The sequence below is a fragment of the Acartia tonsa genome, chromosome 12, assembly GCF_053477335.1.
Source record: "Acartia tonsa isolate MP-2025a chromosome 12, ASM5347733v1, whole genome shotgun sequence".
In the NCBI taxonomy this organism is placed as follows: domain Eukaryota; kingdom Metazoa; phylum Arthropoda; class Copepoda; order Calanoida; family Acartiidae; genus Acartia; species Acartia tonsa.
In genome coordinates, this window is record NC_137271.1 from 21,318,338 (window position 1) to 21,338,424 (window position 20,087).

At 32.4% G+C, this 20,087-nt stretch overlaps 1 protein-coding gene across 1 annotated transcript in view; it reads left to right on the plus strand.

Annotated features, from left to right (window-relative positions):
- Window positions 1-4,404: 4,404 nt before the first annotated feature.
- Gli (carboxyl ester lipase-like protein Gli) overlaps window positions 4,405-20,087 on the plus strand; it is a gene marked incomplete at its 5' end in the record, with an annotated part of 63,810 nt that continues 48,127 nt past the window's right edge. The window contains 3 exons of the mRNA XM_080178377.1: window positions 4,405-4,488; window positions 9,314-9,402; window positions 19,491-19,541. Of these exons, the coding sequence (XP_080034503.1) occupies window positions 4,405-4,488; window positions 9,314-9,402; window positions 19,491-19,541 (224 nt within the window). The remainder of the gene's footprint in view (window positions 4,489-9,313; window positions 9,403-19,490; window positions 19,542-20,087) is intronic.

Below are 20,087 nucleotides of genomic sequence, written 5' to 3' on the forward strand. Positions count from 1 at the left end.
GGTGTAAAAAAATGTGCACCTTTTTGAAATTCAAATTGCTTGGCTTGTGTTAATAGTAGAAAAATGTTGCGCATATCGTTGGAATCGTCATAAGCTCTAATTTTAGAAAACATAAGAACCGTTTTTGTGCTTTTTATAGTTTAGGAGCTACGTTGAAAAATTTGAGAAAAAGGTTGAAAAGTTTTAAGAAATTAGAATATTTTACCTCGTAGCTCCTATACCATGCGTAGCACTGGAAAGGTTTTCATGTAGTAAAAAAATAGAGCTTATGACGATTCTAACGATATGCATAACATTTTTCTACTATTAACACAAGCCGCGCAATTTGAATTTTAAAAAGGTGCACATTTTTTTACAACCTTTAAATCAATAAATCTTCGAAAAAAAGGCCTTTGGAAAAACCGGTTTTTAGGACATAATTTGTTGAAATAATCATTTTCAACTATTTGAAACATAAATGTCTCATAATAGGTTTTCCAAATATATAAAGGATTTTACATAATTGTTTTATTTTCTATGCATAATTAAGTTTTTAAAAAAATCATTTCTCTTGAATAACCCTGTAGGAAGGTTTTTAGCTTTTTATGAGCTTTTTATGATGGAAGCTTCACGACTCCAATTAGTAATCGCTAAACGCGTGCTCCGAGTAAAATTATACACTAAAATTGTCTATTTTTAATTTTTTACTATGTAGAACTGAAACTTTTACATATTGACCAATATTATAGAGAAGCTTTGCTTTAAGTTAGATACTTAATGTAGACAGAAAAATTTGCAGTTAATTAAAATCATAATCAGAGGCGTAACTTTTCATCAAATCTCCACCTGCTTGCTTATTAGATTTTGTATATGGATTTAAGTTGGATTTATAGCTAGCTAAAAGACATTTTTGGAACGATTTGGTTGTGACTTTTAAGATTTTTTTTTCATTGGTGGTGGAGGGGGGGGGGTCAGCTTAAAAATAGTCTAATTTCTATGAACCAATTAAAAAATTTCTCTGAAAATTGACATCTACGGGATCTTGGCAGACAAACATCCGGTTTAATTTAAAATTATCAGCCTATTTTTATGTTTTTGACGTTTTTTTTTGGAAAAACACGGACAATTGTGTACGATAAAAGTTTCTTATAAACAAATATGATTATTTCGTCTTATTGCTTTGCAAAAAATAATAGGAAAAATGATCAAAATTAACCTTCCCTAACACTAGTTTTAAATTCATACTTCATTTGCTGGTAACTATTTAAAGGGATATAGAAATATATACATAACTGCCATTGTCCTATCCGTCTATGTAAGCTATACTGACCACCCCAAGTGATTTGTGGTCAAGTTTTGCTTCAAAAAAAAAATTCTAGACATTTCAAAATACCGGCATTTTCCCTCAAAAAGCTTTGTTAAGCACAGAACCCCCCAAATCATGCAAATCGGGTGGGCGGGGGGTGGGATTGTTAAGGAGTAGTTTTTTTGTTTGGTTAGGTTATGATAGGTTATATAAGAAACTAGGTAGCACAGCACTATAAGGGTACTGCAGGTATGGGCAATAGGCAACACTGGGTTATTTTTTTTTAATGAGGAGAGGGGGGGGGGGGTAGTGCTCCAGAGGAAAAGTGCCTGAAAATACCTAATTATAAGATCAAGAACTTGTCGCATTTTCTATTTTGTTACGTCATTAAGTTTATTTTCATTTTGACATGGTGGTTAAAACTTTTTTTGGAAGCGAAGCTATACATTAGTTTGTTCTTCTGTCTGTCTGTCTGTTTGTCCAAAATGTTCTGAATGACATAAAGATTTTCGTATGTAATGTACGGTTCAATGTGATTTCAAAGATTTTCTACTCCATAGCTCACATTGTCCGTTTGTTAGTCCATCCATATCACAATACTACTTTATCCTATTATATAAAGTAGTAATCGTTTTTTGTCTGTCCCGAAGGATCTCGCTGACCGCTAAACCGATATTGTTCTCCTTTACAGTGAAGCTTCTTATAGGTAGGTTTTAAGCTATTTTTTGGGAGGGTGTCTTCACCCGTTCCCCCCCCCCCAAAAAAAAAAAAAATTGTTTTACTCTTTTGAACACAAATTTAAAATGGGATGAGGTCGACTTTTCCCCCTCCTTACCTTAAGTGCCCCTAGAGGTATCTAGGGACGTATCCGCTAGTAAAGTATAAGGTTTTTGTTTGGCCGTTAAGATCTTGCTAACCATTAAACTGTTAGTGTTCTCCATTTTAGGAAAGCTTTACATAGATTCTGGGATGGTTTTAGGCTACTTTCTTCTCTTGTAAGTAAGGAGCAAAGCCGCTAATACAGGAAATAAAATCTACTGCAAAATATTAATGAATGTTTTCTAACTAATGTTAAATTCTTGAAAACTCATAATTTGACATTTAAAAACAATCAAATCAGTTTTAGTGTTAAAAATTTGGATTTTATGGTTTTGCTTTATTAATTTTGTTGGGAAAAGTTTTATGATTTTGAGGACAGTGTTTTAATCTAAAAGTTGACAGTTTTAATGTTAATCACTCATTTTTAGTGTAGCTTCTCTAAAAACACACCCGTCTACCTTACAGTCCGTTAGATAAACTAAATGTATAGTTATTATTTACTGGCGGATTCAAAGAATTCTATAAATTAAATAAAATAGTTATTTCTCGCATCGTATTATAAACAGCTATCTGCGGGTATAGAATGTACAATTATAAGATTAAAACCAATTTTTTAGCCAGTGCCTTCGGCACTTCGGGGCTAAAAAAATTGGTTTTAATCTTATAATTGTACATTTTTATATTCGTAGAAAGCTGGATATAATACGATGCTAGACATAGTTTTTTGTATAGATAAGAACCGGTTCCTATCCACCGGATTCGAATAAATACGAGAAATAGCATTCTCAGATATCTGCCACTCATAGACATTAAATCTGCGTTAAAACATAAATTGCCTGATTTTTTTCTAATTTTTTTCTAATATTATTGCTTATTGAATAATTGTCAGAAAATTATTAAAGTCCCTCAACTGATTATGACGGCATACGATAGAATAGCCAATGAGAAACCAGTAAACACTGTAATTGACCAATTGTAAAATTTATCTTGTCCTCTCATTGATAACGTAGCTGCGCTACTTTATCTATATACTAGCGGTTACGCTTCTAGCATATAGGCGCTCTGCATTCGAAGGAGTAAGGAAAGTAGTAAAATAGCCTAAAACCATCAAGGGATCTGGAAGAAGGTTCCATGAAACGTAGGACTCAATTAAGTCAGTAGTTATCGAAATCTTAAGCTAAAGAAAAAAAACCTTACTACTTTATATAATAGGATGGATAGAGATATGAATGGATATGGAATATACTTGGATATATTGACATGGGGAAAGTTTATCTCCAATTTAGACTGCTAATATGGACCTCATTTATTGGTCAGTTCGTTTATCCAGTGGAAAGGGTAAAGGTTTGGATTGGGGTTTCTTTATTTTAGCCAGCTGGGAGTATTACTTTATTTGAGTATATAAAAATCTGGTGCAACATAAACGTAATGATATATCGATTTAGTTATGTTTCACATATATTGCCTAATACAATAATGTAACAAGGATGACAACATCCATAAAAGCGAAGCACTGAAACGGTAGGACAAACGGACATTAACACTTGTATAGTGTTAGAACTTAATTATCATAATATAAATTTATAAGAGTCAAAGCAAATTTGTAAGTAAATTTGTTGAAAAACTGCTTGATACAGGATAATTATATGGACATACTTACATTTTCAGGACTTGATTATAGAGTTGCTTCGCTTATTACATTATACTTTGTTGTCCCAGGAATCAATATACCAAAAATCAGATCAATCCGATGATTAGATCACATAAAAATTTGTTGTTAAAAAAGTAAAAAAAAATCAACATGTTTAAAATGGACGTACGGACATTTTGGTAATGATTATAGAGTTGCTACGCTTTCTAAATCGTACCTAACTACTAAAGGAATCACCATGCATAATTTGAAATCGATAGTACAATTCTAACATGCCTAAATTAACGGAAAAAGCTATCCGTTACGGACGTACGGACGGACCGACCCTAACTATAGAAAAGCTTCGCTATTAAAAAAGAGTAATATACAACATATATCTAGATAAAAATTATCTTATTCATGCTTTGTTTGTTATTTGATTGAACAATCAACCTAAACTCAATAATATAGTACATTTTATGTTTTAAAGATTCATAAACAGCAATTTTTTTGGAAGGTTGAAGGTGGGCTACGAAATAGTTATGATTTTTTAAATTTCACAAAATTGAAATTATAATTTTTAACGCAGGGTTAAAGATTTAAAGGTCTTATTTTTACCTAATTTTTACAGGAATGCAAGCTTTAAATATTTTTAAACCGTTGAATTAATTTGACTGCAAACATCAGGCCCATTGCTCCCACTACTAGAAGTCCATTTGATGATCCAAACAGATACAATCTTCCAAAACAGCAGGTAAGCACAGTTCATTAACCAGCGACTGTAGCGCATCCGCTCGTTGTCGGGAAAGTTCGAATCTCGACCGGACACCACGTCAAAACTAAAGACGTTAAAAATGGTTCCTACTGCTGTTATGTCAGGTGCGCGACATTAATAGTTAGAGTAGGGAGAATGCCTTGGCCCAAAAGGCGCAACTCATTACCGTGCTCAGTTAGGACTTTTCAGAAACGGTTGATTTTCTGTAGGACGTTTGGCGGCGTAATCATGCACTTCAGTAGCAAGATTTGGTCCAGAGATACATCAAAAATAACATGTTGGTATGGATGTTAATTTTAATGTAATTTGCTAAATTGTGTAATGTGTAGGTATGCTGAAAAGACGAAGCCCAATCTGTACTACTTTTGCACATCTTTTGATTCCTGTGACGTATTAAAATAAGGGATTCTCCATCTCTTTTTTAGGTTTTTTTTCCACTTTTCCTCACTTTTTCTTCATTTTATGACGTCACAGGAATCAAAAGTGGTACATATTGGGCCTCGCCACAAATATACATCTAACACAGAAATTTATGCAATCCAAAATTGTCAAATATACTTCTATTTCTTGCAAATGTAAATATAAACTTCAAATATGTCATAAAAACATCCTTTTCACTTTTTTCTATTCACTTATTGTTCATCAATGTATTAATTTTGTTTGAAATTTCCTTGCTAAACTAGACTAATGCAAGTTAGCCAAACAAGATGTATACATACATTTCATTTCAGTATGACTGAGAAACGGTCTTAATTCAGCTGATATTAATCGATTTCGAAGCCATACCGAGAAATAAATTTAGAGAAACTTCGCAACAACAAAGAAACAGTTTTTGTTGTTTTTACATTTTTGTAAAATCATTGATTGAACGGAAATGCATTTAATAATCCTATAACATTTTTACCAAGAGAAAAAGAAAAGATAAATCTTCTAATATTGCAATTTTCGAAAGTTATAACAAAATGATTTTTTTTGTTGTTCTCTAGATGGGATAAGGTAATGGCAATGTTTTATTTCTTTGGTAAAATTTCAAACACCAGGTATCTAAATGGATAAGACAACGGTCGGTAAACTGATATACATCCCAAATTATGATAAACAAAATTATCCCTTCTGTAGACTACGAATAGGGGTTAAAACGTTTGCACACTCAACCTAATTGACAAAATGTCTCCAAAGTTGTGAAAAAATGAATAGTAAAACGTTTTTATAAAACTTTGGGGGCTGGAGTTATAAACATGCTAATGTCTCCTCCCTCCTTGCAACAACCATGCAAGCTAAATTCCCTAAGTTATATTGACTAACCACCGGACAAAGAATATTACTCTTGTATATTACTCTATAGTGTAACACATTTTTAATGCAATTTATTTGAAACAAATAGTTTTCCTTGGCTACAAATCATGGAAACAATGATAGTAAAATTCAAGATAAATTATTCTTTATAAAAAAGTATAGAAGGTAGGACCATTAGTTAATTTATTTACTAGAATATACTAAAGATATTCTTTTTAAAAATCTTAATTTAAGAAGTATAATTAAAGTGAGTGCATAATTGCCATTGTATTTTAAAACTCACGTACATTCTCGGTCTTCTGGGTGTCTGTTACCAAATAATCTGCTATTACAGTAATGGATATAATATACATAGATATTATGACAGAAAAAATATTGTCGTCAATTTAGGTTGCTTCTTTAGTCTTCAATTATTGGACACTACTTTCCTTTTGCTGGAGGGGAGAGTAAGCGGTGGATGAAGGGTATATTAGCCAGCTGATAAGACCATTTTATTAGAGTAGGCGAAAATATGGTGCAACATCCAAGTAGTTATATATCGATTCTTTTTGCTCATTAGAGTTGCTGCAAATTTATGTAAAATCTTTATTATTTATCGCATTGAATTATAGACAGCTTTCCGCGGATATAAAAATGAAATTAGAATCTGATAGCCAGAGGCTGAAGGCCCTGGCTACCAAAACTCGTATTATTTTTATGATTTTGGTTTTAACATGTGTGAAAAATCATCTGTAATATGTTGCTATAAATGATTTTTCAGTATGACTAATGAACCGATTCTAATCCAGCGGATATTAATCAGTTTCGAAGCCATGCTGAAAAAAGTTCTTTTTTTTCTCTCTGGGACATTTCAGATTAGAATTATGTCTAGTAATATTTTTGTGGGATTATATTTTTTTAGGTCTAAACAAATATGTAATAACATGGACAATTATGTTCAAACGTAGCGGAAGCCTATAATATATTTGAATAACAAAGTTAGTAAGCTCCATGGTGAAGTGCACCGTATTTTTCAAGGGGGGGGGGTGACCTTTTCGGGGTGCAATCAGGGAAGGTAAGCCTTAACCCCCCCTCTTCCTTACGTATATGGTAAGCTTCCCATTGAGCCTGATAACATCGATTCAAAAATAAATTTAATAATAAATGTTGACTAATCCTTATACTAAAGTAACAGGATGTTTGTCTGTTTGTGTATCTGTGTGTCTGTACCGAAGGATCTCGCTAACCGCTGAACCGATCGGGTTCTCCTTAACATGGTAGCTTCTCATAGGTCCCGGGAAGGTTTATAACTATTTTCTTGGGGGGTGGGACACCCCCAAACCCCCAAATAATGAAAAATACCCCCCCACAAAAAAAAAATTTCCACCACCCAAATATTTTTTTTTACTTTTTCTTTTAAAATCTAAAATAAGAAATTGGGTTATCAAATTCGACCACCCCCCCCCCCCCTCCTCAAGTGCCCCCAGAGGCCTCTAGGGGCGTAGCCGCTAGTATAGATTATAGAATTGAATTAAAAGTGCTTAAAATGGATAATGATATAGAATATGTGAACATTGTTATTTTAGCCAGCTGGGAGTATCACTTTATTGGGATAGCAGTTGTAGAGTATCTGTGCTGCTTCTAAACATGAATATAAAAATAAATATTCTGATGATTATAGCATATTTATATTCCTATTATTATTATTTACTAACATGTCTGTATATGTTAATCATATGTACAAGAACCATTTTGTCCAATAAAAGTTTTTTATGAGAAGCTATATTAACACCCAAATTTGTATTGTATATACTACATGTAAATGTTCTTTTATTCTTGGGCTTTTAAACTTCGGTTGCTTAAATTGATTATGATTGGCTAAAAAATATCATTATTTTAACTTTTTCAACCAATAATTTTAACCTATTGAGGTGGTAATTTTGTTTCGCCAATTTATACTACATTTTCTTATCCATTAAGATTCTTGACTGATCAGCCGCCAAAATCTGTAAAAGTATTCAACCGCAGTTCATTAAGTTCATTATCCGCAATTACAAGTAGCAGACAAAGCCGCTGCCATAAAAAATTTCAGCTACTAAAGGCAAAATTAAACACATGCCCCCTTTGGTGTAAAAACTTTTCTCGTATTCATTCGAATCCGGTGGATAGGAACCGGTTCTCATCCATACGAAAAAAACTATGTCTAGCATCGTATTATATCCAGCTTTCTACGAATATAAAAATGTACAATCATAAGATTAAAACCAGTTTTTTTTACCCGTGCCTTCGGCACCTCAGGGCTAAAAACTGGTTTTAATCTTATAATTGTACATTCTATATCCGCGGAAAGCAGTTTATAATACGATGAAAGAAATAACTATTATCGTCCAATGTCCACAGCGAAAAAAATACTATTTGCCAAATAAATACCTAAGCAAACCAATATAAATAATAATTAATAACAGAATTATTATTGTTTATCCTATTTCGTCATAAGAATTATGTTGATAACGCAAAAATGTCTATGCATTATTTTCTCAGGGATACCAAGGGATGGGACTGTGAAAGACAAATTAATGACCATCATTTTTTACGAAAATTGCCCCTTTTTTGATTAATTTTATTAGTACAAAAGTTTGGACACTGAAAATTTGTAAAGACTAATCATACAGCGCGGCGGCCTATTGCATATCAATTATTAAAAATGTTGTACCTATTGAGGAAAATAAATCTTATCTTATCTTATCTTATCTTAAACACCCAAGTGTTCATGATCTTTGGGAGTCAGATTTTTTACAATGTCCCCTCCATCTTTGATTATTTGTATCGCAGCCAGGCTATTCTATAACTAGAGCTTATTCGCACGTCCATGTTTACGTTTCAGTATATTTTTTTCTCGTATTCATTCGAATCCGGTGGATAGGAACCGGTTCTCATCCATACGAAAAAACTATTTCTAGCATCGTATTATATCCAGTTTTCTACGAATATAGAAATGTACAATCATAAGATTAAAACTAGTTTTTTTAGCCCCGAGGTGACATTCTATATCCGCGGAAAGCCGTTTATAATACGATACGAGAAATAACTATTCCAGTATGGCTTCGAAACCGATTGAAAAAATATGTATAGCATCGTATTAAAGACAATTTTACAAGAATATTATAACAAAACTGGTTTTAATTTAATACTTTTAATTTTGATACCCGCGGAATGATGTCTATGATAATACGATAAATAACTATTCTTTCAAATGTTTTTCCATAATTTTGAAATAATTTAGCTTCTTATGGACATGATTCTCCCTTTTTTTACCTTTTTTGATTACGTTCTAGAATTAATATAAGATTATCCAGTTTTCTACGAATATAAAAATGTCCAATCGTAAGATTAGAATCAGATTTTTAGCCCGTGATTGTACATTTTATATCTGTTGAAAGCTGTTTAAAATACGATGCGATAAATAACTATTCTTTAAATCAGTCAATTTATTTATTTATCTAAACTCTGTATCTATATATTTTTCTAGGTTTTGCAAGGAGCATTTGTAAATGGTCAAAGATACAGAGAAAACACAAATGTAAAGGGTAGATATGATGAAAGAAGATATAATCCAAGGTATGTAGTTTCAAACATCTTATTGGTTGATTTGTTTACTCTGTGTCTCTTATTGGTTAAATCTTTTGCTGGGAGTCTTTTATTGGGTGGAATTGATATCGGGAGTATCTTATTGGTTGAATTTTTTACTGAGATACTCTTATTGAGTTGAATTTATATCGGGAGTATCTTATTGGTAGAATTTTTACTGAGAGACTCTTATTGGTTGAATATTTCACTGGGAGTCTCTTATTGGATGGATTTTTCAATAGGAGTCTCTTATTTGATAGACTTTATATTGGAAGTATGTGATTGGTTGAATCTTTTTCTAGGAGTCTCTTATTGATTATTTTTTTCATTGAGAGTCTCTTATTGGATGGATCTGTATATTAGGAGTCTCTAATTGGGCAGATCCTCTATCGGGTGTCTCTCATTGGTTGAATAAACTAATGTTCTTTATTGGTTAAATATTGTATTTAAAGCAAAGACTTACTATTGTTGAAGGACCTACTCTTAATATAGAAAGCTTCTCATCACTCTCATAAACTTGCTTAATTAAAAGTAATATAAGTTAGATTTAGTTACAGGTTATTGTTACAATTACATAAATAAAAATTACACTAATATCCAAGTGACTTTAATTGAAGCACCCGTTTCAAACCCTCTCCCAAGTTTGTAATATTTTAAGTTTATGAGAAGATACAAAAATGCCTTTTTTATTAATTTCTTAAAGCTTTATGAAGTGCCTACCATTGGATAATTAAAATGTATACAGGCCTGCCATTGGTTATATAGTATGTGTATTGGCCTATAATTGGTCATTTATATTGTATGACATTTTTTTATAGGTTCAATAAAAACCTTCATTTATATTGGTTAGGGTTATGTTATGAAAAATGTGAGAAAGCCTACAGTGTTATAGTTGTAGTGGGACAAAGTGACTTAAAAATCAGCCATGTGACGTCATAAAAATGAGGGATTATCCATCTCTTTTTTAGGGGTTTTCTTTCCCACTTCTTATAGTTTTTTGTAGGTTCTAAAATTAGAAAAAGAATAGTTTGATGGGGTTAAGTGAATTCACTTGACAATTTTGGAGATCCTTCCAAATATCTTCTTAATTAACTAATTTTCGCAATTTACTGAATAAAGAAAAAGATCATCTGGATAATATTAAGATGGTACCTAACGGTGTAAATTTTAGGAGAATGCCTTGATACTTACGCAGCACAACTTTTTATTCGTATAGGTCTTACAGGGTTAGGGCACCGCAGGTATAGGCTTCCTGCAGTGGTTAAGTGTAAGAAAATAAAAGTTACTCAAAAAGGCGAGGGGTTTTAATGCACTTTAAGGGAAATCACCTATCATGAAAATAATGTGTATCATTGTAAATTAAACATTAATTTCAATCTTTATCTTCCCTGACATGTTATTAATTTTATTTCAAGATAACTTTCCCTAGGTTCCTGGTATAAAGTTTGTTAATTAGCAAAACCAAGATTCTTTTATTTACTTTTTTATTCTTTTGGGGGCTTTCTTTATTACAAACTTTTATGAAAAACAGGACATTAACTTCCATTAGCTGCCAACTGCCAGCGATTGTAACGTAACATGTAGCGCATCCACTCGTCGTTGCGGAGGTGATGGGCTAGAGTCTCGGTCCAAATGGAGTCATAATTAAAGATGTTAAAAATTGTAACAACTGCTGCTATGCGTGCTTCATACTAAGAGTAAGGATGACCTAAAACCGGTGCAACACATTACCATACACAGTTAAGACTTTCACACAATGGTCGTGCAAACAAAAGATTGGTTGTCTGCCATATGTAGGATGTTTGTGCCTTGTAACATACTATAAAGGTCTGAACTTACATTTTATCAAAGTATGCTTAGATTAAAAGGATGTTTTTATTAAGTATGGAATCATAGAAAAAACATATTTTTAGCTTCGTATTATAGACAGTTTTCCGCGTATACATATGTAAATACAAAAATATAGGGTCAGGGCAAAAAATAGGGATAGATCCAATTTTTATTTACAATGCACTAGTGAAAGTTTAATAGTGCATAAAAATACTTACTAATCACTTGTAGAGTAGATTTGATAATATAAACATAACAGTTCACAAATTCATTAAAAAGTATCTTATTTTCTTATGTAATTGTTATTTATCGCATGGTATTATAAAACGGCATTCCGCAGATATGAAAATAAAAAATCATAAACCAGTGTTTCTTTTATTTTACTATTAGTGGAAAATTTCTGTTATAAGATGCTATGCACGATTTTTCAGTGTGGCTGAGAACCGGTTCTAATCCAGAGGATATTAATTGGTTATGAAGGCAAACTGGGAAAATACTTACAACTGACTTGTAGAGTAGATTTGTTAATGTATTTACCAAACAGTCAACAAATTCATTACAAAGTACCTTACACATTATTTTCTATGTAAGAGATAATATTTGATGTAGAATACATGATTATTTACATAGGGAATAATTTGTTGACTATTTAGGTTCCTTATATGGACCTCATTTCTTGGTCAGTTCGTTCATCCAGTAGAAGGGGAGGGTATAGTGTGAATGGCGGTATCGTTATCTTAGACAGCTGGGAGTATCACTTTATTAGAGAACATGAAAATCTAGTGCAACATCCAAATATAATAGTATATCGATACTCTTAATAGTAACATACAGAGTATAGTAATAACTAATTCGTTTTAACATTCGATGGTATTCAAAAAGTGAGTGGGGTAACCTTCAGTAGAATGCATGATTCTGTTAAAAATTCTTCAGATGCATTATCCCTGTGTTTACCAGAAAGGGAAAGGACAATGAAAGTATTGCATCGGTTCAACTAAAAATTTTAAATCTTGATTTCCAGTATAGTTTTAAAGCGATTTATATCCGATGGATTAGAACCGGTTCTCAGCCACACTGAAAACTCATTTATAGCATCGTGTGACAGATAATTTTCCACGAATATTAAAATGAAAATCACAAATTAATACCAGTATTGTTAGTTCTGGCCTTCGGCCCTTCGTAACTAACAAAACTAGTTTTGATTTTATAATTTTTCATTTTAATGTCCGCAGAAAGCTGTCTATGATACGATGCGATGAATAACTATTTTATTGTCCTCTCCCTGTATCCCCAGTGCTTGTTGATCTGTTCCTTAGTAATTATAAAGTTTGTTATTTTTAGCATGAGTGTGTCTGACATACTCATTACAAGTGTAGAGAGATAATAGAGTTAAGGATTAGAGTGTGTCTGACATACTCATTACAAGTGTAGAGAGATAATAGAGTTAAGGATTAGAGTGTGTCTGACATACTCATTACAAGTGTAGAGAGATAATAGAGTTAAGGATTAGAGTGTGTCTGACATACTCATTACAAGTGTAGAGAGATAATAGAGTTAAGGATTAGAGTGTGTCTGACATACTCATTACAAGTGTAGAGAGTTATTAGAGTTAAGGATTAGAGTGTGTCTGACATACTCATTACAAGTGTAGAGAGATAATAGAGTTAAGGATTAGAGTGTGTCTGACATACTCATTACAAGTGTAGAGAGATAATAGAGTTAAGGATTAGAGTGTGTCTGACATACTCATTACAAGTGTAGAGAGATAATAGAGTTAAGGATTAGAGTGTGTCTGACATACTCATTACAAGTGTAGAGAGATAATAGAGTTAAGGATTAGAGTGTGTCTGACATACTCATTACAAGTGTAGAGAGATAATAGAGTTAAGGATTAGAGTGTGTCTGACATACTCATTACAAGTGTAGAGAGATAATAGAGTTAAGGATTAGAGTGTGTCTGACATACTCATTACAAGTGTAGAAAGATAATAGAGTTAAGGATTAGAGTGTGTCTGACATACTCATTACAAGTGTAGAGAGATAATAGAGTCAAGGATTAGAGTGTGTCTGACATACTCATTACAAGTGTAGAGAGATAATAGAGTTAAGGATTAGAGTGTGTCTGACATACTCATTACAAGTGTAGAGAGATAATAGAGTTAAGGATTAGAGTGTGTCTGACATACTCATTACAAGTGTAGAGAGTTATTAGAGTTAAGGATTAGAGTGTGTCTGACATACTCATTACAAGTGTAGAGAGTTATTAGAGTTAAGGATTAGAGTGTGTCTGACATACTCATTACAAGTGTAGAGAGTTATTAGAGTTAAGGATTAGAGTGTGTCTGACATACTCATTACAAGTGTAGAGAGTTATTAGAGTTAAGGATTAGAGTGTGTCTGACATACTCATTACAAGTGTAGAGAGTTATTAGAGTTAAGGATTAGAGTGTGTCTGACATACTCATTACAAGTGTAGAGAGTTATTAGAGTTAAGGATTAGAGTGTGTCTGACATACTCATTACAAGTGTAGAGAGTTATTAGAGTTAAGGATTAGAGTGTGTCTGACATACTCATTACAAGTGTAGAGAGATAATAGAGTTAAGGATTAGAGTGTGTCTGATATACTCATTACAAGTGTAGAGAGATAATAGAGTTAAGGATTAGAGTGTATCTGACATACTCATTACAAGTGTAGAGAGATAATAGAGTTAAGGATTAGAGTGTGTCTGACATACTCATTACAAGTGTAGAGAGATAATAGAGTTCAGGATTAGAGTGTGTCTGACATACTCATTACAAGTGTAGAGAGATAATAGAGTTAAGGATTAGAGTGTGTCTGACATACTCATTACAAGTGTAGAGAGTTATTAGAGTTAAGGATTAGAGTGTGTCTGACATACTCATTACAAGTGTAGAGAGTTATTAGAGTTAAGGATTAGAGTGTGTCTGACATACTCATTACAAGTGTAGAGAGTTATTAGAGTTAAGGATTAGAGTGTGTCTGACATACTCATTACAAGTGTAGAGAGTTATTAGAGTTAAGGATTAGAGTGTGTCTGACATACTCATTACAAGTGTAGAGAGTTATTAGAGTTAAGGATTAGAGTGTGTCTGACATACTCATTACAAGTGTAGAGAGTTATTAGAGTTAAGGACTAGAGTGTGTCTGACATACTCATTACAAGTGTAGAGATTAGGGATTAGAGTGAGTCTGACATACTCATTACAAGTGTAGAGAGATAATAGAGTTAAGGATTAGAGTGTGTCTGTCATACTCATTACAAGTGTAGACAGTGTACACTGTTAAGGATAACCATATCGGTTCAGTGGTTAGCAAATTTCTTAGGTACTCACAGACAGTTGGACACATATCCTGTTTTTTTTTTCATAGAAGTAGAGGGCGGAATACACCATTTTGTCTTATTTTGTTGTATCTCTGACTCATCTGACATAGCAGCAGTGGGCACTATTCAACATCTTTTGTTATGATGTTATTAAAAGATTTGAAACGATAACCACTATTACAAAGCAATAGCATCAACAAAGACGTTCAAAAAAAATTTCATTTTACAATTTTACCCCTGGGGGTAAAAAATTTTGGGGGGGGGGGGAAATTTGGGGGGGAAATCACAAATCATTAATATCTCCACACCGTGCAATCAAATATAAATCTAAAAATTAATTCTTTTATTAAAAGGTTTATTAAGGTTTTTATTAAAAACTTATTCTAAAAATTCTCATTAACACGTCTAATGATATTTTCTTAACAAGTTATAGTTGTTTTTATCATTCATTACAAAATAAATCAGGGAATTAATGAGATATGACAATGGTCGATAAATTTATATACATCCCCAATCATTTTACACAATAATATACCTTCTGTAAATAAAAATTAGTGGTTAAAACATTTGAACACTGAACTTAATTAACCATCCAATAAAAATTCATTTAAATCCCCCAAATTGTTAAGGCAACGAATGAGAAAACGTTATTATAAAAACTTTTGTGACTAGTGTAATTATCAGTTCCCTCTCTCTCTCGGAAAAATAAATACTGTATAAAAATGATTCATTAAAGCAAATCTAATTTATAAGAAGTACGGCTACTAAACAATATTTCCATTGGTAGGTATATCATTACTGATATATTTAATTTTTACCTTTAAAAGGCCATGTCCTCTTTGACTTCAATCAATTGGGTTCGCCCCTAGCCTCTATGGGATTTTCCCCAAGAGGTAATTAAAAAAATAAGTACTTCTGGTGCTGCCACTTATTTTAAAAAACTGCATAAAACCAAAAAAATGGGAGGGGGGGGATTTTAAAAAAATAAGTACTTCTGGTGCTGCCACTTATTTTAAAATAACTGCCTAAGAAAATGGGGGGGGGGTGTCCCACCCCCCAAGAAAATAGCCTTAAACCACCACAGGACAAGTAGGTATTTTCCCTGAAGAGTATAATCCGATCGGTTTAGCAGTAACCGAGATCTTAAGGAACGGACAGACATCAAGCTACTTTGTATTATAAATATCTAGTATGACTCCAGACTCGAACTTGACACTCCCGGAAGGCAAGCAAGCACGCCGTAACTTCACTTATTGTCTATTATTTTATAGAACTTTTAAAGATATCCAATATTTTTATTTTAAGGTTATTGTGCCCCCTTGGAAAGTTGGTAAAAGTACCTCCTAATGAAAGGGGACAAATTTTACAAAGTTTGGCCGAACTATTCCAAATGACGTCATATTAGAAGGAAATAAGGTGTCAATCAGCTGGATACCTCGGCAAAAAAATTTTTAAAATTTTCCACTGTTCTGCTTCGTCTGTTTGAGGCATTATATCATTTGGGGGAAGATTAATTTTCCATTTTTGTATCCCAATGAAAAAAAACTACAAATGGCAGAATTTTAAAACAAAAGCTTAATGTAAAAAAAATTTTCATTGTCCTATCTCTATATAGATCTTTAATACTTGACAAATATTTACCCAGGGCTTATGTTCCCTTACTTTCCAACAGTCACAAATATTCTATAAAACAATTCAAAATGTCTTTTGGTATAGGTAAGGGATCTAAAGGGATAAGACAATGGCCGGTAAATCAATGTACATCCTCAATAATGATCCACAAAATTAACCATTCTGTAGATTTTAACAAGTGGTTAAAACGTTTGAGCACTTAACTAAATAAACCAATTAAAATTCTATTAAAGTCCCCAAGGTTGTTAAGCCAACGAATAAAAAAACGTCACTTTAAGACTTTGGGGACTAGTGTAAAAAAGCAGTCTAATTTTCTTTCCCTCCTGGGTATGGCCTAAATAAGACGGGATATACCATGATATCTTTTTTGGTGTATCTCTGAACCATGGACAACCAGCCCTTTAATTGCACGACCTTTGTATGGAAGTCATAACTATTCATGGTAATGAGTTGCGCCTGTATCTGGTCAAGGCATTTACTATATGCTATTGCTATGTAAGGTTTGTAATGCCAAATATTAGTTAGAACTTTCTGACAAAAGTCGTGCAGTAAAATGTCTGAAACACTTCAGGTTGAAAACATCCTTTTTTGCAAACAGAAGTTTAAAAATCAAAAGTTTTACAGCTTATTCTTTTATTATATTGTGACTTAAGAATCAAAATTATTTCAAATAATAAACTTGTTATTGTTAAATCATTATTTAAAAGAAGAATCTTTTTTAGAATAAATTTCTCTGTTTCTTACTACTTTTTTTATGCTTGTTTACTGTTATCGCTGGGGCATACATTGTTAGTAAATAGAAAGGGTGATCATTGCTAAGTTAGTCTGGTACTGGCCTATCATTGGTCATTTGTATTGTATGACGTAATTTTTTTATAGGAACAATTTTTCCAAGAGAATAAAGTAATCAGGTGTCTCCTTGTATTAAAGGCATCCAATAATATGCTGGTATTTTGACAAGGAGATACATGATTGGTCGATTTACAACATAAATAAACCAATCAGGTGTCTCCTTACATTAAAGACATCCAATAATATTCTGGTATTTTGATAAGGTGACACATGAATGGTTAATTTACTACTAACAAGCAGGTGTCTCCTTGTATTAAGGGCAACCAATAATACGCTGGTTATTTGAAAAGTAGGCACGTGATTGGTCAATATTCTACTCAAAAGAACCAATCAGGTGTCTCCTTACATTAAAGGCATCCAATGATACACTGGTTTTTTGACAAGAAGGCAGGTGATTGGTTGGTATACTACTAAAAAGAACCAATCAGGTGTCTCCTTACATTAAAGGCATCCAATAATACGCTGGTATTTTGATAAGGTGACACATGATTGGTAGATTTATTATAAAATGAACCAATCAGTTGTCTCCTTGTATTAAAAGCATCCAATAATACGCTGGTTATTTGACAAGAAGGCAGGTGATTGGTCGGTATACTACTTAAAAGAACCAATCAGGAGTCTCCTTACATTAAAGGCATCCAATAATATGCTGATATTTTGATAAAGTGACACGTGATTGGCTAATTTACTATAATAATACTCTGTTATTTTAACAAGAACACATAATTAGTTCATTTTAGCGATAATTTCCAAAATTAAATTAATATAAACATCAAATTTATTATTGTTTGTAGTTTCACAAGAATCAATAACAAATGATTTTCTATTTTAAAATGTTATTTAAAGTTAAAGTTATAGTGATAGATTATTTTACAAATCTTTGTTGATATGTATTTGGATCAGTTTTATTCTTAAATAGGGCTGGAGGTGAGTTAATCCCCTTCAGATTGCTTTGTATCCTTTCATACTTGTGCTTTGCTACCTTTTTATCTTAAACAAACAAAATATTAGCTTCTAGATAGTTAGATAAACATATATTAATACTGTGGAAAATTCAAGTAATGTCGAAAATAATGTAAATAAAAGTAAAATGTAACATCTACCAAGTTTTAGTGGTGGGTACCTTTTTTGTCGGCTAGCAAATTACTTTCTGCTTTTTTGTAGCAGCTTAGCTGTATTGATATTTCCGACACTATTGGCTGATATTCAAAGACCAAATTGAAAGTAGTTACAGGGTTGTTAAAAATCGGAAGAGGGATTGGTGGGGGAGAAAGGGGTGTAAATTTTATAATTACCATTGTCCTTTCCCTTCCTTTAGGAAATTTTCAAATTAAAATATGTCATTTTATGAGGGAGGTAGGGGACACTGGGCTGTTAATTACATTTGTCCCCAAAGTTTTATGATAAAGTTTTCTTATTTGTTGGCTCAATAACTTTGGGGACTATGTTAAATTTAGATTTGTTGGTTCATTAAGTTGAGTGTTCAAACATTTCGACCACTAGTTGTAATCTACAGAAGGAATAATTTGTGTATCATCATTGGGGATGTAAATGAGTTTATCGGCCAGAGTTTAATCCCTTTAGATCTCTGCATTTTATATAAAAAAATAATTTTCTTACATTTTAATGATTTTTTCCCACCGTATAAGAACTTAAGCAGGTATTTGGAAAAATAATAGGGCAACTTTTATCTTTTTTATGACGTCATACATTTAATTTCTTTGACTTATAAGCTGCCGCTGTATTCAGCTAGAGAGAGAGGGGACAATGGGCGTTTTTTATCACACAATTCCCCAAAGTTTATAATAATATTCTCTTATTCGTTGACTTAACAACTTTGGGGACTTTTAATGAATTTTGATTGGTTGGTTTATTAAATTGGGTGTCCATATGTTTCAACCACTAATTGTAATCTAGGGTAATTTTGTATATTAACATTTTGGAGATGTACATTACATCAATTAGTCGGCCATTGTCATATCCCTTTAGATCCCTATATGAAATGACTTGTGTCCATCTAGTTGTATCTGTATGTAAGAAAGTTTCTTGTTAACCGCTGAACTGATATGTTTTACCTTTACAGTGAAGCTTTCTATTTGGGGGTGGGTAACTCAATCCTCCCAAGAAAAAGCACACACAAGGAAATACAAAGAAATATAATTTCGCTAGTTATTAAATATGTATTCCATTAATTAATACTAGCGGCTACGTCCCTAGAGCCCTCTTGGGGCACTTGAGGAGCTGTGGGATGATTTATATTACCCATTTTTTAGAAAAAAAAGTTTTAGTTTTTTTTTAGCTAGATCCATCAGTACAGAGAAACAGACACCCTGTTACTTTGAAAAAGAAAGGGAGGTAGTTGTCTGTATATATAATCTATACTATAGATCTGTTATTCCTACTAACTATTTATTTTTTAGACTGCAACCTGTACCAGGAGAATATGATATCTATAATGATCCAAATTACAGGTCAATATTTTCATTGATAAAAAAGGATTACAACATCCATAGAAGCGAAGCAAGTTAGGATGGGTCGATTTCGGACATTTTCATTTGAGACCAAAGCGGTAAATTGCACATGATTTATATAAATATACACCTCTGATATGATTTAAAATTTATAAGAAAACAAGTATGATAACATCCATAAAAGCGAAGCTCTGAAACAGACAATACCACTTGTGTAGTGTCAGAACTGAATAATCAGAATATTAATGTATAAGAATCGAAGCAAAATTGTAAATACATTTGTTGAAAAACTACTTGTTACAGGATAATGTTTATGGACATAATTACATTTTTAGGACATGATTATAGGGTTGCTTCGCTTATAATATTGGACTTTGTGGTCCCAGGAATCAGTATACCAAAAATCAAATCAATCGGATAATTAGATCACATAAAAATTTGTTGTTAAAAAAGTACAAAAATCAACATGTTTAAAATGGACATACGGATATTTTAGTAATGATTATAGAGTTGCTACGCTTTCTAAATTGTACCTGACTACTACAG